The sequence below is a fragment of the Glycine max genome, chromosome 7 (genome assembly GCF_000004515.6).
Source record: "Glycine max cultivar Williams 82 chromosome 7, Glycine_max_v4.0, whole genome shotgun sequence".
Classification (NCBI taxonomy): Eukaryota; Viridiplantae; Streptophyta; class Magnoliopsida; order Fabales; family Fabaceae; genus Glycine; species Glycine max.
Genome location: NC_038243.2, coordinates 266,932 through 281,804, shown reverse-complemented (window position 1 = coordinate 281,804; position 14,873 = coordinate 266,932). Strand labels below are relative to the sequence as shown.

Sequence of the window (14,873 nt, the reverse complement as noted above, 5' to 3'; positions counted from 1 at the left end):
TATGAAATAAGTTAAATGACAACACCCCTTCATAGAATGAATTGTAGTAGAATAAATTGAATATGTCCATGCATTATTACTCATGAAGGCAATGTTTTAAACATGTTTGGAATGATATTTGAAGATGCATCAACACATAAGCAAAATTGAAAGATCTGCCTCATGGAAGCCAGGATGCCTAAATGCTCCATGGTTCATTTTTTTTTTCAATGATGTAATTCGTTAAGGAAAGTGGGACATATATCATATGCAATACACCTGTCAACCGTTGTTCCAAGTAGTCATGTTGGTGGTTAGAATGCCTTTTTAATGGTTAATGACAAGCGGGTCGGTGATGATTTGCGATTAGCCATGGCCAAATGGCACTAATGAGTATTAAAAGAAAGAAAGTGACATCAATCAATCCAATAGCAAAACTTGCAGACTAGGGAATGACTGCACTTGCTACAATGATTTTCATTAGTGCTAATGTCGTTTTTTAACCTCCTCCGAAACAAACACTTAAAACAGAAGCATCAGGCATCCTATCTGAACATTCTCTACCTGCCTATTGATGAACGGGTTTTGCGTGGTAGTTGGTTCAAACCTTATCATTTCGTAGTAAGTTAATTAGGATTAAGAACAAGAAGAATTCTAAGAGCAAACTTGTTCTCAAAATGTGATAAAAGTTGAAAATTTTTATAAAGAAAAATATTAATGAACTATCAGTATTATTTCTCATGAACTTTTATTTATTTATTAACTTTTCAGTTAGTATCATTAGAGCACTTGTCACCGAGATTCAAATATTAATTATAAAATATATTGAGATTTTTACTTATTAAAATTTAACTTAAATTACACTTTAGGTGTGAATTCTTTCTAAAATAGATTTTGTATAAAATAAAGTTCGTTGCCTAAAGAAACACGATTGGCTTCCTTCAAAGATCAGATGTTGGCCACAAAATTATAAAATGATACAAAGCAAGTCGTCTTTCTTATTGTTTTTCAACGGACAAAGAATTTTCCCTTTAAATTGAATGAGGAAGAGAATCATGAGGTTCATTATCGATGTGAAATGTAGAAGGTAAGGAAATATGTATAAATTAAAAGAGTTGTTCAAATAGCCAGCTAGATGCTGCCCAGTTTTTCAGGTAGTCTCGTGCATGTGCTTTATCCGCCTATTTTTTAGTTACTAATATAATTCCCTCCCTCACACACAAAGAGAAAGAGAGATAAACCAGTTGCTACAGGTTTTTTTATTGTGGATGAATAAAAACCTATGACAACAAATTTATTTCTATCATATAATTAGATTTAGACGGTATAATTTGTTCTACTGTCTAAATCTAATTAGCATTCAACTAATGAAAAATAGCAATGAGTCTTAATAAATCTAATTAGCATTCAACTAATGAAAAATAGCAATGAGTCTTAAAAACAAAATCGCCAAAGAAGGTCATAACAATAAAAATAGTATTTTCCCTGTATCTTTTTTATGGGGTAAGAGATGGATGAAAGAAAGAGAAATAAAAAAAAAAAAAGAGAAAATGAGAAATATGATGGATAGTGTAATAAATAGTTAAAAATAAGATTAAAAAAACAGAGAATGTTCCTTTTAAGAAAACCAACAATAGAGAATGCAAAGAAAGTATGAAAAGGCAAAATCTTAACAATGAAATCATTACATTAAGAAAACACGATATTTCTTATTTTTTTCATATACACAATAAGTCACATTTACATTTTTTTAATATCTCTAGATAAATATTCAATATGTAAGGCCTATTCCGTATATATTTTAAAAAGAGAGAGAGAAATACAATATTTTAACTTTAACACGGGATTTGACTCATTCCTCGTATTCAAAATTTTCTATTTTATTAAGAAATTAAGGAGAGATAAAACAAAAGAATTCACCGCAATTTAATACCCAAAAACTGTTTTATATTTATATTATAAGAAATGTATTGGATTATATTGTATCATTTAAAAATAGTTCAGATAAAAATAAATCATCCCAAAGCTATAAAAACTCTCTTCTAGAAAAATAAAAATAAAAACTAATAACCGGTTAATGATGCTACATCCTAATATTTAATATATGAACTGCGTGTTGCCTTTGATCTAAGGTTTTAATTATGATGCACTTTAAATTATCTATCTGTCTTTAAAAACAAAAAATTCGAATAAAATGCTTGGTAAAAAAAATTGCTGAAGAATTCGAATTAAATGGTTCATGAGTCATGAATACAAGGGGAAAAAGAAAAACATTGTATCCATAATCGTATGTTGTTGACATGACATGGCGCAAAAGAAAAGATACAAAGTAATGGTAAATCTCACATTGAGAAATGAAAATGTTACATCCAAATATTATCTTCTTTTAGCTAGCAATCAAGCCTTCCTTCCGTTTCTGTACAAACGATTTCATACCCAATGCAATGTATAATTTAAAAAGTAAAAAAGCGCCTATGATTGCCATTTTCCTAATTACAGAGTAAATAAACAATGATCACATCATTATTGAACATCTTACTGCAACCAAATAATTTCACATTAAATTTTTTTAAAAAAAGGAAAATATGTTTGTAGAAGCAAGTAACTAGAGCGAAAAGTAATTTTTAATTTTACAAAAGGAAGAAGAAAAGAAAAGTAAGGTGTGGTGTGCTGTCGCCAAGTCTTAACTTAGCATCACCGCTTTCTAAGGGATCAGAGAGAAATTGAAATTGAAACTGAAACGAAACAGCGTCTTCGCTTTGCTGCTGCTTCTGCTGAGTCGTGCGTGGATCTACCTTTGAACCCTAAACTTATTGCTGATTGCTGATCTCAGTTAGAAATCTGTGGATATGGCGACGGGGAAGTCATCTCGCTCCAGAAGCGCAGTGTCCAGTGCCAAGGACAACGGTCCTAAGCTCGAAGAAGGTCTCAATCCCTTCAAGTCTGATAAATTCGATGCCGAGTCCTATGTCCAGTCCAATTGCTCCCTCAACGATAAGGTTCTTTTCATTTTCCTCTTTATATTACATACATACTCAATTATCCACGTTGTTTGATTTTCTTCCTTTCAAACCCCAGCCTTTTCTATTGCATTCGTGCCTTTTTCAACTGTTTAGACTTAAGACATATGAAGTTTATCCTTGCTTGCTTCTTTTTTCTTTCCTTTTAATTTTCTCTTGATAATTGCATCTAATTTGCACTCCTAAAAGCCAGCAAGTCAATAGAGGAGAAACTCTATTTTAGATTTGATGTGTAGTGTCTCACACCCTGGCAACATTTGATATCCTTTGTAAATCCTGTTATTCATAAAAGTAACAGTTTGCGTTTGAGATAATTTTTTATTTATAATAATTGACTCATTTTACTGACTGAAAAGGGAAAATTTGTAGTTTCTTTCCTACCTTCACTATGCTCTATATGGTTATTATATACATGCCTTCTTCAACATTTATATAAGACGCATGTAGTGTGAAATAGCTTTGATGTGCTCATCATATGTCAACATGCAGTGATAACCACTTAGCCATAATTTTATTTCAATTAGGGTATGTTTGGGTAAACTTCTCCACAAGCACTTCTAGGAGAAGAAAATATGAAGAAAAAATGAAATAAGCTTCTCCATAAGCTAATAAGTTAAAAATTAAGTTTTTGAAGAAGCTAATATGAGAGATCTTTTGCAAATTAACTTATGCATAAGCTACTTTAGCTTTTTGGAGAAGCTTATTTCATATTTTTTTTTCTTATTTTCTTCTCCTATAAATACTTGTGGAGAAATTTATCCAAAAACGGGACTTTGTCATTTTGTAGTGGTGAATCCTGTTATTGGATACGTGATTAAGCAATGTTACTTTGTTCTTCAGGAAATTAAGCAATTGTGCACATATTTGGTGGACTTGAAGAAAGCGTCTGCTGAGGAGATGCGTCGAAGTGTCTATGCTAACTATGCAGCTTTCATACGGTTAGTTGTGTGTTAGTATGTATCAATATTTTGAAATCTGCATTGGTCCTTTTACTAGTAAACAAAGAGATTCAATCTAGCTGAAACTGTTAGACTATATGTAAACAATATTAACATACATATATTAAGTACTAGAGTACGTGAGTGTAATTATAGATGCAAAAATATATCTCGAATTTAATCAAATTGATTCATGATAATACATTAAATTAACTTGGATGGGGAGAGACAAAGGAAGTGAGTCTTTCAGGCACTGTGTAACTGTGTGAGGATGCAGCTGTCTCTTGAAAATCGTTTTATAATATTAATAACAATTAACAACACACAAACAATGATTTTCACGTTCAGCCTATGGATGGAGATCAAGAAAATAGAAAGAAAAAAAAAATGATATTTGAAAATTTCTATTGTTTGGGACTTTGGAAAAGGGGAAGATAGTTAAAATAGATTATGAAACAAAAAAATCCTTTCCAAGTTTTCTCTTCATTTCAAATTTCAAAATTTTCTCTTTCCTTTTTTTTTCTTTCCTCTCATCCAAACCAAGGGTGAAGCATGGTGGTTTCAAACCAACTTCCTATTTGAAACAGGTCCTCTTCAGTGGTGAAAAAAAACTTGACATGGTCAAGTATCATGTTCTCACTGTTTATTCTTTTAAACCTCAAATTTATAATAGAAACATATTATATTAATACAATTTATTGAAGGGTTAAGATCTCATGCAGTGATAAAGTCTCTGCAGAGGATTTGTTCCCCTTCTTTTTTGCTAAAATCCAATCTCGTGTGATGATAGTGGCTTCTGCCCCTAAACCCATTGGTGCCCTTTTAGCTTTCTGCACTTGAATTTTCCCTCTGATATACTGGGATTTGCTCAAAGCATGCATATAAATCAAGATAATAAATAAACTCTATCATATTACCTATAAAAGTCAATGCTCTAGTGTTTAACAAGTTGTCCTCTGCCGCAGCACAGTTCTGCCTTTCCTTCACTCTTACCTGAAGCATTTTGAGTGGTAGAGGAATAAAAAAGATCTTTCAACCAATTCAACATTTCAACCAGTCAAACCAACAACCAGTTTACATGGTTACACTGGTTGCGGCTGGTTCTCATTCTCCGCTTTTGGAGGCCTGGCTGGACCACTTCTCAATTTAATTGGTGTGAATTTTAAAATGCTGGTTTGTATGCATTTTGTGTATATCTTGTGATGCTTTAAAAATTCTAAAAATGTCCTAATATTTTTAGTTGTATCCTCATATGGTATGAAATAAATATTATATCAGTATATCATTTGACAAAGGGTGTTTAGCATCTGACATTTCTCATTCTTATTTTATTTATGAGAAGTATCACCCTTCATGTGGTGGTTGGGGGAGACTGGAGAGAGTGGTTCATTTACCTTTTTTTTCCTGCCTAAATTACTCTGACTTTCCCTTCTATTTCTAAAACATACCCAAAACCCCTCCTATTTAATAAATATGATAGATACACCCAGACACGAAACCTTTTCTTTAAATAAAATTGACATAGATATTCCTATTACAGGTTTGAGACATTTGACTAATTACTTAAAATCCCCATCTATTTCTTAAACATTATACTAATATGTCTAACAGATGTGGGACTTGTGTTTTTTCCAATAATTTTGAATATGAAATGATAATTTATTTTATCGTTTATTTTTATATGTTACTCTAATGATATTCTAAAAACTGTTATTTAAGAATTTAATTGTAATGGATTTACAAAATAGAAAGGGTTGTGTATTGTTTAACAAATAGAGGAGGTTTGTATAATGAGACAAAACCTATAATAGAGATATCAATTTTATACAAAAATAAAGATTGTGGGTTTAATGTAGCGTATTTATATAATAAGAGGGTTTTTGTGTAGGTTTTAGAAATAGAGGGAGTTTTGTGTAAGAAATGCAAAATAGGAGATTGGAGTAATTTACTCTTTTTTTTTTTATTTTACCCTTTCTATATTTGGACCTTAAAAAATAGCTGCTGCAATGTGTTTTAGCTAATTTTTGTTAGCTGATATATTGTTGGCCATATTTTGAATCTAAGCAATATTTAAATGGTACAGAACATCTAAGGAGATATCAGATTTAGAGGGGGAGCTTTCATCTATTAGAAACCTGCTCTCCACACAAGCTGCCTTGATACATGGTTTGGCTGAAGGAGTTCACATCGATTCATTATCAATCTCAAATTCTGATGGTTTTTCTGTAAATGCTACATCAGATTCTGAAGATAAGGAGATATCAGACCTAGACAAATGGTTGGTGGAGTTTCCTGATCTCTTGGATGTTCTCTTGGCTGAAAGGCGAGTGGAAGAAGCTTTGGCTGCTCTTGATGAAGGAGAACGTGTAGTTTCTGAGGCAAAAGATTTGAAATCTATCAACCCATCTGCACTTTTGTCTCTACAGAATTCCATTGCTGAACGTAGACAAAAGTTAGCTGATCAACTTGCTGAAGCTGCTTGTCAGCCCTCCACACGTGGTGTGGAACTCCGTGCCTCCGTTTCTGCCCTTAAAAAACTTGGAGATGGTCCCCATGCTCACAGCTTGCTACTTAATGCCCATCAGCAACGATATCAGTATAACATGCAAAGTCTTCGGCCATCAAGCACCTCATATGGTGGAGCATATACTGCAGCTCTTGCCCAACTGGTATTCTCTGCAGTTGCACAAGCTGCAAGTGATTCATTGGCTATTTTTGGCGAGGAGCCAGCTTATACTTCTGAACTTGTGATGTGGGCTACGAAGCAAACAGAGGCATTTGCTCTTCTGGTGAAAAGGCATGCATTAGCCTCGTCAGCAGCTGCAGGAGGTTTAAGAGCTGCTGCAGAGTGTGTTCAAATAGCATTGGGTCATTGCTCATTGTTGGAAGCTCGTGGCCTGGCTCTTTGTCCTGTGCTATTGAAACTTTTTAGGCCTAGTGTTGAGCAAGCACTAGATGCTAATTTGAAACGAATTCAAGAGAGTACTGCTGCTTTGGCTGCGGCTGATGATTGGGTACTTACATACCCTCCTACATCTAATCGCCAGACTAGTAGGCCTTCAAGTATATCCATTAGTAATACAACAGCATTTCAACATAAACTTACAAGCAGTGCCCATCGCTTCAATTTGATGGTCCAGGTGAGAATTTCCGTCTTGACTTGATATTGGCTTGTTACACTGAAGTACTGAACAATGTTTGGAATGGTTTCAGAACAGAGATGTTGCATTGGTTGGGACAGTGAGTAGATTTTCTAAAACGAAGTGTACAAAATATTTGTTATTTTGATCCTCAATGTGAATCTTTTCTCTTTTTAAGTGAATATATTTAGAATTTTCTCTTTGTCCTTTGTAGTTAAATCTTTTCCATGTTTCCCGTGTTCTTACTGAACAGATAACTTCTTACAGAACACATACTCATCTGCACATGTTAATCTTGTTTAACTCCATTCCAAGTTCTTTCTATGTTTCCTGTTTGGTTTTAATGGTTTTATATTTTTGATTCACTCTATGATGGATGTTCTGTATGCTTATACAGGACTTCTTTGAAGATGTTGGACCACTGCTTAGCATGCAGTTGGGAGGCCAAGCTCTCGAAGGATTGTTTCAAGTATTTAACTCCTATGTGAACATGCTCATAAAAGCATTGCCTGGATCAATGGAGGAAGAAGCAAGCCTTGAAGATTCTGGAAACAAAATTGTACGCATGGCTGAGACTGAGGCCCAGCAAATTGCGTTGCTAGCTAATGCCTCATTACTAGCTGATGAACTACTTCCTCGTGCAGCTATGAAGCTTTCCCCCATAAATCAGGCTGCATACAAGGATGATAATCGAAGAAGAACCTCAGAAAGGCAAAATCGTCATCCTGAACAAAGAGAATGGAGGAGAAGACTTGTTGGTTCAGTTGACAGATTGAAAGATACATTTTGTCGTCAACATGCATTGGACCTAATTTTTACAGAGGAAGGTGATAGCCATCTTACTGCTGACATGTATATAAATATGGATGGAAATGCAGAAGAAGTTGAATGGATTCCATCTTTGATTTTTCAGGTAATTTGGAAATCTGTTTTTTTGTGTGTGAATATATTCTACAGATTTTCAGACTTCTCTGCCTCATTGTTCTTAGAGTGATATTGAAATTGAGGAGTGCAAGCAACTCTCTCTATTATTAGTTAAAATTTATTGAAAAAAATTACAAATCACAAGCGAAATTCATTAAATAAGTAGAACCCACAAATTTATGATTTTCAATGAGTTTCAGCCAATAATAATGTGTTGCTAGCAATTCTCTTTGAAATTTACTTTCCGTTTTCAGCTGTGCTCTGCATATAGATGTGTTTGTAATAACTCTTTTCTGCTGACCTTTTCTTAGTGAAAAAGTTGGTGGGGTGGGGTGGGGTGGTTATTGCATGCAACAAGAAGCTCCAGATTCTGATTCCTTTATAGGCTCATGACTGTAGATTCAATGCCTTCTGAAATCTATGTATGCATTCTGAAATAGCTAATTAAATATGGCACTGAAAGAAATAATTTTCTGAAAGTATACGTTTCTATTAACCAATTTAAGCATTCTGTTCTGTTCTATGAATAACAACCTTATTACAGAAAAGTGAAACTGTTACAGACATCGGCCAGCTGACTACTGAAGTTGTTAGTCCTAATATATGGACTGAATTTTCTATTTGAATATATTCGTGTGGTTGAATGTACCCCTCTGTCTACCAGAAGGAAATAAAAATCTGTGTCTCATTTCTTATGCTCACATTAACTTTTTAATCATAGAAAATGGATTTTTCTTTTCCCTTTGCAATATGTGAATTATCTTTCTCTTTTGCTGAAATTAATACAAATTGTCATCTAACTTCACTATTGAGTTATACTACAAATATGATTCAAGATCTGATGAGACCATTATGTTTTTGTCCAGGAGCTTTTTGTAAAACTGAACCGAATGGCCAATATAGCAGCAGATATGTTTGTGGGGAGGGAAAGATTTGCTACGCTGCTCTTGATGAGACTTACAGAAACTGTTGTGTTGTGGCTTTCAGAAGACCAGAGCTTTTGGGATGATATTGAGGAAGGGCCAAGGCCTTTAGGTCCCCTTGGTCTTCAACAGGTATGATATTGGAATTTGTTTATTATATCATTAATGTTTTAATTGAGGTTACTGGTAACTGTTAGAAACCCATATGCCAAAACAGAAAAGAATTTATGCCTTTAAATGCAATTCTGAATAGGAGAATTTTATTTAGTATCAATATTTGGGTGTAAAATCTTGGATCACTTAGATATCAAAGTACTGCCTTTTTGTTCTAAAAACCAGTGCTTCAAAAACCAATAAAAGAAAAATTAAAATAATAAATCCTTTCTAATTTAATTGAACGATACTAATATAATCAATTGAATGTATACAAATAAAACCAAACCAAATTGTAAGGCATGAAAATAAGCTATCATAGCCTAAGTAACTGATTAATTTTTCATTTCATGCGGCTTCTATATCGTAGGTATTTTGTTCTTATATACAAATATCAATCAGTCTGTGCAATTACCAAACACATGGAGAAACAAATTTAACAATGCTAACCATTTAGATTGTGGTCCTACTCTCATCTCCAATGTTGGAGGAGCACGTCTATTTATACATTGAAAAGTGAATTATTTCCTCCTCCTCAAGAAACTTTTCAATGTCCTCTATTATATTATTTAAAATGACTAGATTCTGGCCTTCTGAATGCATTGTTCTTTAGAATCCTTAAGTGTATATGCCTAAACAGTGTAATAATGATTTTGCTGATGCAAATTTTACTTGGTTGACCCTTGTGAACTGCAAAGTTCATCATGACCATATAATAATTTTCTTACATTGTGCAGTTCTATTTGGATATGAAGTTTGTCGTATGTTTTGCCTCCCATGGTCGGTACTTGTCTAGGAATTTGCAACGAATTGTCAATGAGATTATAACAAAAGCAATGGCAGCATTTTCTGCAACAGGGATGGATCCATATGGGTAGGTCACTGTTGTTGCCATCAACATTCTATCATTATTCTTTAAAGAAAATATCTTTGCATTTGCAATTGTTTTTCTATTCAAAGTTGTGGCATTAAATCTGTAAGAGTCTGATATGTATATTCTGTTGCCAGAGAACTGCCTGAAGACGAATGGTTTAACGACATATGTCAAGATGCTATGGAAAGACTTAGCGGAAAACCCAAAGAAATAAATGGGGAGAGGGACCTTAACAGCCCGACCGCATCTGTCTCTGCACAGTCAATTTCATCTGTAAGATCTCATAGTAGTTCGTGAGCCATAGTTTCATCCTTGTAAATTAAGTCTATCTTCAAATTGCTACAAGATTTTTGTACTCTAGAAGATGTATTTTTTCTTCATTTCCTACTCTCCTCACGCTGCAATCGGTTTCCCCATCATTTTTCATTTTCCTGAACTAATTGGGGAATAACCCAGCATTTGTGTAGATTAAGCTTTCCATAGTCAGGTGTTCGGCAATTTTTTTTCCTCCTTCAATTTGGCCTTCGGTTTGTAAATGTTGACTTGCTTATTTGGATCATACTCTTTCGAAACAAGTGTACTTAATGGGTTTTTTCGCAGCATTTATTTTTTTCCCCTACACTAATTCTCTAATAACGATTTACAAGGATATATTTTCAGACGTATTTTGAATGAACAAGTTCGTATGAAGAGCATTAAGCTTACTAAAAATTGAAGAATTTAACATACTTAAATACTTAAAAACCCTCGTTCACACTTTAGGCAAACACTTTACCATAACCAGTAGTCGGGGAAATAATAATGTACTGAGGCGAATAGCAGAAGACTTGGATAAAATTTATAAAGCTACAAGTTGTCATTCGTCTGGAAACGTAGTCAGCGGCAAAATGCCCATTAAATAAAACCTCAGTTGTTAGCTTTAGTTCTAAAACAAGAATCCAATACTTAGCTACATCTAAGTTGTGTAGAATTCACTTTGGTAAAACAATTGATGTCTCTAATATTATACCCAAAAACTAACTATGAAGTTGCAATTTCATGGCAAAACTTGAACTACCGTTCATAGATAATTATGAACCGTGTAGGAGCTTTCAATATCGAAAATCCAAAGTTGCTATTCCACAACCATTACTCTATTTTCCACGGTATTTATTCTTAACCTATCAGTTTCTTCTGTTACACAGATTAAACTTTTGCTACAATAGTAGATTTTGAAAACTAGCACAGAATTAGCTCGTCGGTGACAAAATGACTAGTCAGCTAGCTGTTTAATGAGAAACTCAGGGCATCATATAATTGAAAGGCTGCTTCACTTGATAATCGACAGAAGTTCCAACCTAATTTGACGGTAGTTCACCCAAGCAAACAAAAAAATTACCTGCAATGATATGGCAGCAGCAGTAATGGATCTCCCATTATGAAAGGAAGCTTTGTCATGTTTTGAAATCCTGTATAAATCAGACAACATATAACTCCCGGGATTTCCTTTAAATAACTCTGAATTTCAAAGCATCAACATCAATGCTCTGATCAAATGGAGTCATGAATGACGGATTCAATTGGGGAAAAAAAGTTAAATATGTTGTAATGACAATGGTAATATGATAGTGGAAAGGGCAGCATGACCATAGGTATGACATCCTTATTTCTCCAGACCCTAACCAAGTCGTGACATGAATTCAAAGTAAGCATCACCATAAATATGTCATGTCAAATAAAGCACCAAATGAACCTAAAAGTTGTAAAATATAGGCCAAAACCTGTTTGAATAACATTCCTAATGCCAATGTACACAAAGTATATGACCATAAAGCCCACAATTTAAACAAAACTTAGACCCATGCATCAATTCTACAGGTGATAACATACATAATCTAAACACCTACGAAAGTAATCCAGGAACCAACGCATGTTGCCAAGATATGCATGTCCGATTAGTATTAACATAGCCAAATGTATGTATATGATGATGCCACTGCATTCATTCACATGAGCAAGGATGCTAATGGCGATGACTTGATGATCAATGGATGCATGTGACAGCTGCAAGATGCATCCTATTATGTAGTAATATTTGTCGGAGCATAAAGAACAGAGTACATCCCCTTCAAGCTACTGATAAGTCATTGTTGGTGGAGCTCCATTCGCACTAGGAACAGCAATAGGAAGATTATCTTTCCTTTTTCCAAATGGATTTTTTGAATATCTACTAAGAAGTCAAGAAAAGCACAAAACAAAATTCCTTGCACATAACATGATGCAAAAATCACAAGCAATTTCATACCAAATAGAATGCAAAGGATGAGAGCTTTTTTAATGCAAATTTGGCAGATAATGGGCGGTAGGAAAAATCAAAAGTTAAAAAATATGAAGCCCGAACCATAAGATTTACAATATAGTTTTGACCTAAGAAGCACTAATACTTGCATTTTGCAGCAGTATTATTCATGTTAGATCATACTGCAAAACAATTGATAGTATCTGGAAAAACCCTTTAAAAAAATAGTTGATTTGAAAGAAACATGTGGTTCTAGTATCATTGATGCACAGCTACATTAAAGACAATAAAATAAAAAAAAAATCATGGTACACTTGCAAATGCAAGCATTTAAGCAAAAAGGTCTTGTGTAGTTCCCAGTGCTACAACCAGTTTTAGAGAGTGAACATGTGAGGGGGGCGAAATCAGAAAGAAAACATCGGGGATATTGATAATATAAAAAAGGATATTGTATCCGCATGCCAATGGAACCAGAACTTGGGATAACAGCACCCTGCAGATTATGGTGCACATTCGTAGCACTATTCACATCCTGCAAGGTAATTGAATATAAAACTGAGGGAAATTTACAAGAAGCATAGCACGAGTATTCACCAAGTTAGAAAAAGATAAATGAAAAGGCCACTGACTTCAAACTCGATGAAGCAAACTGTATGCCTCTCCTGTCTTAAAATCTTCATTTGCTTAAAACCAGGTTGTCTGCAACACAAAGTTGTTCGAGAGCATGAAAACTGAACAGAAGAACCACTTTCAAGGGATAAGATGTACTTACACACTGAAAAGGCCCCTGACTTCTTCCTCGTTTATGTTCTCTCCCAAGTTCCCAATAAACAGGGTGTTGCAAGGAGGGTTATCTTTTGTGTTCTGTACAAAGTAATAAACACTATGTTACTTATCTTGTATAACAACTCTAAAAGACATACACCTGAACTGGTCTATGTAGAGAATCATTCCTAGAGAACACACAATATGACAATATGTATAGAGAAGTAACAGTTAAGTGAAGATTGACCTGAACAGGAACATAAGTGCTAGGTGCTGGTATGGGAGCAGGAGTGGGCATTGGTACAGGCGCAACGGGATAGCCAGCATATGGATCATATGGAGGAGGAGGAGGAGGCGGAGCCATGTATCCATGTGGTCCCCACACGGGAGGCGGGGGAGGATGAAAAGGAGATGGACTTGTATAGCCACTGTGTGTATAATCTCCGGCTGTCCTTAAGCGCTTACTTTGATCAAAAGCACCGCCCGCATCAGCAGCTCCGATTCCTACAAGACAAGCTAGGGTTTCAGTTACAGTAAGCACTAATTAATTGATTTCAATAAGAGAACTGAACCAAACCTCTTTTGACGAATAGATTTTTCTTTGCCATCTCAGTGTGGAGGACGGACTTGGTGTCTGGATCGAAGAGCATGTCCTGAAGAATGTCTTTGGCGGCGAGTGCTTGGTGTGGTGCGGAGAAGAGAGCAAAACCCATTGGCTTCTCAGCTTTGAAATTCAGTTGAGATGCTTCGAAACCGGGCAGCCATCTCAGCAGATTCTGCAGCTCTCTCTCTTTCACGTCTTCCGGAAGACCAGTTATGAATATCGTTCGAACCTCCTCCCCAGGGTGAGGAGGAGGACCGCCCGCGGCTGCCGGAGGAGGAGGAGGAGCGGCAGCCGCCGGAGCCCATTGCTGGTGGTATGGGTGGATGCCGGTGCCAGCCATTGCGTCCGATCAAACCCTAACCCCAATCTTCTATCTTATATTCTTTAGTATACACACCTCACTCCTCCAACCCTCTCTAACTATTAGTTTATGTTTATGTAGTAACAAATAAATAGTGGAAGGAAAATAAAAAATATATATACTAATCTTTAATAAAATGATGTTTCTAACAAAATTTTCTATTTCTCTAAAAATAAAAAATTCTCTTCTATAGTAGACTAACGTTCCTATTAGATATAAGTATAATACATTTTCGATTTTTAATTATTTACAAAATATTGAGTGTTTTTATTTACTAGTAAAAAAATGTATTTTTATTTCTTAAACATCAATCTCTTTTTAATATTAGATATTAGGTTTAATTTTGTTTTTTTTCTTATAATTTAGTATTTTTTTATTTTTGTTCTGGTAAAAAAATCATTTAAATTCTTATAAAATGCATTTATTTTATTTTTCGTCTTTAAAGCGCTTGTATTTTGAAAAAAAATACCTTGAATAATGACAAAAAAGCTATCTAAAATATTTTAAGAATAAAAAAATAATACAAACACATTTTACAATACCTAAAACAAACAAAAAGATTAAATTACATGGATGAAAAAGTATTTAAGCCTACATATTAATTTAAATTATTTTTTAAAATACTAATTTAAATTGTATATACTTTAGTCATAACCATCTATTTTGAATATCCTACTAGACCAGCCAATTTAATCAATCAAACTAAGAATGGGTCTAGTAATCAGTCCGTTAACTACTAAAAATTGGAACAATTCATAATTAATGAGACTCGATCAAAACAAAAAATAAAATAGCAAAAAAGGCAGCGCATCAAACCAGTTCAAACTTATCTTTTTATCTTCTATTTTTTGTTTTAAATTATTTTTTAATTTAATCAAAAATATTCTTAAGATGAATAAAATTACATATTTAAA

General features: G+C 34.2%; 2 protein-coding genes across 2 annotated transcripts; one reads left to right on the top strand and one right to left on the bottom strand.

Annotated features, from left to right (window-relative positions):
* Positions 1-2,256: 2,256 nt before the first annotated feature.
* Positions 2,257-10,523, top strand: LOC100820599 (exocyst complex component EXO84B). The gene is made up of 7 exons (XM_003529665.5): positions 2,257-2,978; positions 3,840-3,937; positions 6,021-7,077; positions 7,475-7,990; positions 8,868-9,056; positions 9,815-9,951; positions 10,086-10,523. The coding sequence occupies exons 1-7, from the start codon at positions 2,829-2,831 to the stop codon at positions 10,246-10,248; spliced, it is 2,310 nt and encodes a 769-aa protein (XP_003529713.1). The 5' UTR covers positions 2,257-2,828; the 3' UTR covers positions 10,249-10,523.
* Positions 10,524-11,079: 556 nt separating this feature from the next.
* LOC100797865 (RNA-binding protein mde7) lies at positions 11,080-14,026 on the bottom strand. The gene is made up of 6 exons (XM_003529467.5): positions 13,572-14,026; positions 13,242-13,498; positions 13,002-13,093; positions 12,859-12,928; positions 12,679-12,761; positions 11,080-12,157 (listed from the first exon to the last, which is right to left on the bottom strand). Exons 1-6 carry the CDS (start codon positions 13,936-13,938, stop codon positions 12,064-12,066), a joined length of 963 nt encoding a protein of 320 aa, XP_003529515.1. The 5' UTR covers positions 13,939-14,026; the 3' UTR covers positions 11,080-12,063.
* Between the last annotated feature and the right edge of the window lie 847 nt (positions 14,027-14,873).

What these genes read in the sequence shown, in the direction of transcription:
- LOC100820599 (XM_003529665.5), top strand. Translation starts at nt 2,829, where the DNA reads ATGGCGACGGGGAAGTCATCTCGCTCCAGAAGCGCAGTGTCCAGTGCC. An exon ending in AACTATGCAGCTTTCATACG is followed by an intron (nt 3,938 to 6,020) that starts GTTAGTTGTGTG and finishes TAAATGGTACAG; the next exon opens with AACATCTAAGGAGATATCAG. An exon ending in GTCCCCTTGGTCTTCAACAG is followed by an intron (nt 9,057 to 9,814) that starts GTATGATATTGG and finishes TACATTGTGCAG; the next exon opens with TTCTATTTGGATATGAAGTT.
- LOC100797865 (XM_003529467.5), bottom strand. Translation starts at nt 13,938, where the DNA reads ATGGCTGGCACCGGCATCCACCCATACCACCAGCAATGGGCTCCGGCG. An exon ending in AAATCTATTCGTCAAAAGAG is followed by an intron (nt 13,499 to 13,571) that starts GTTTGGTTCAGT and finishes CTTGTCTTGTAG; the next exon opens with GAATCGGAGCTGCTGATGCG. An exon ending in GTCAGGGGCCTTTTCAGTGT is followed by an intron (nt 12,929 to 13,001) that starts GTAAGTACATCT and finishes TTTGTGTTGCAG; the next exon opens with ACAACCTGGTTTTAAGCAAA.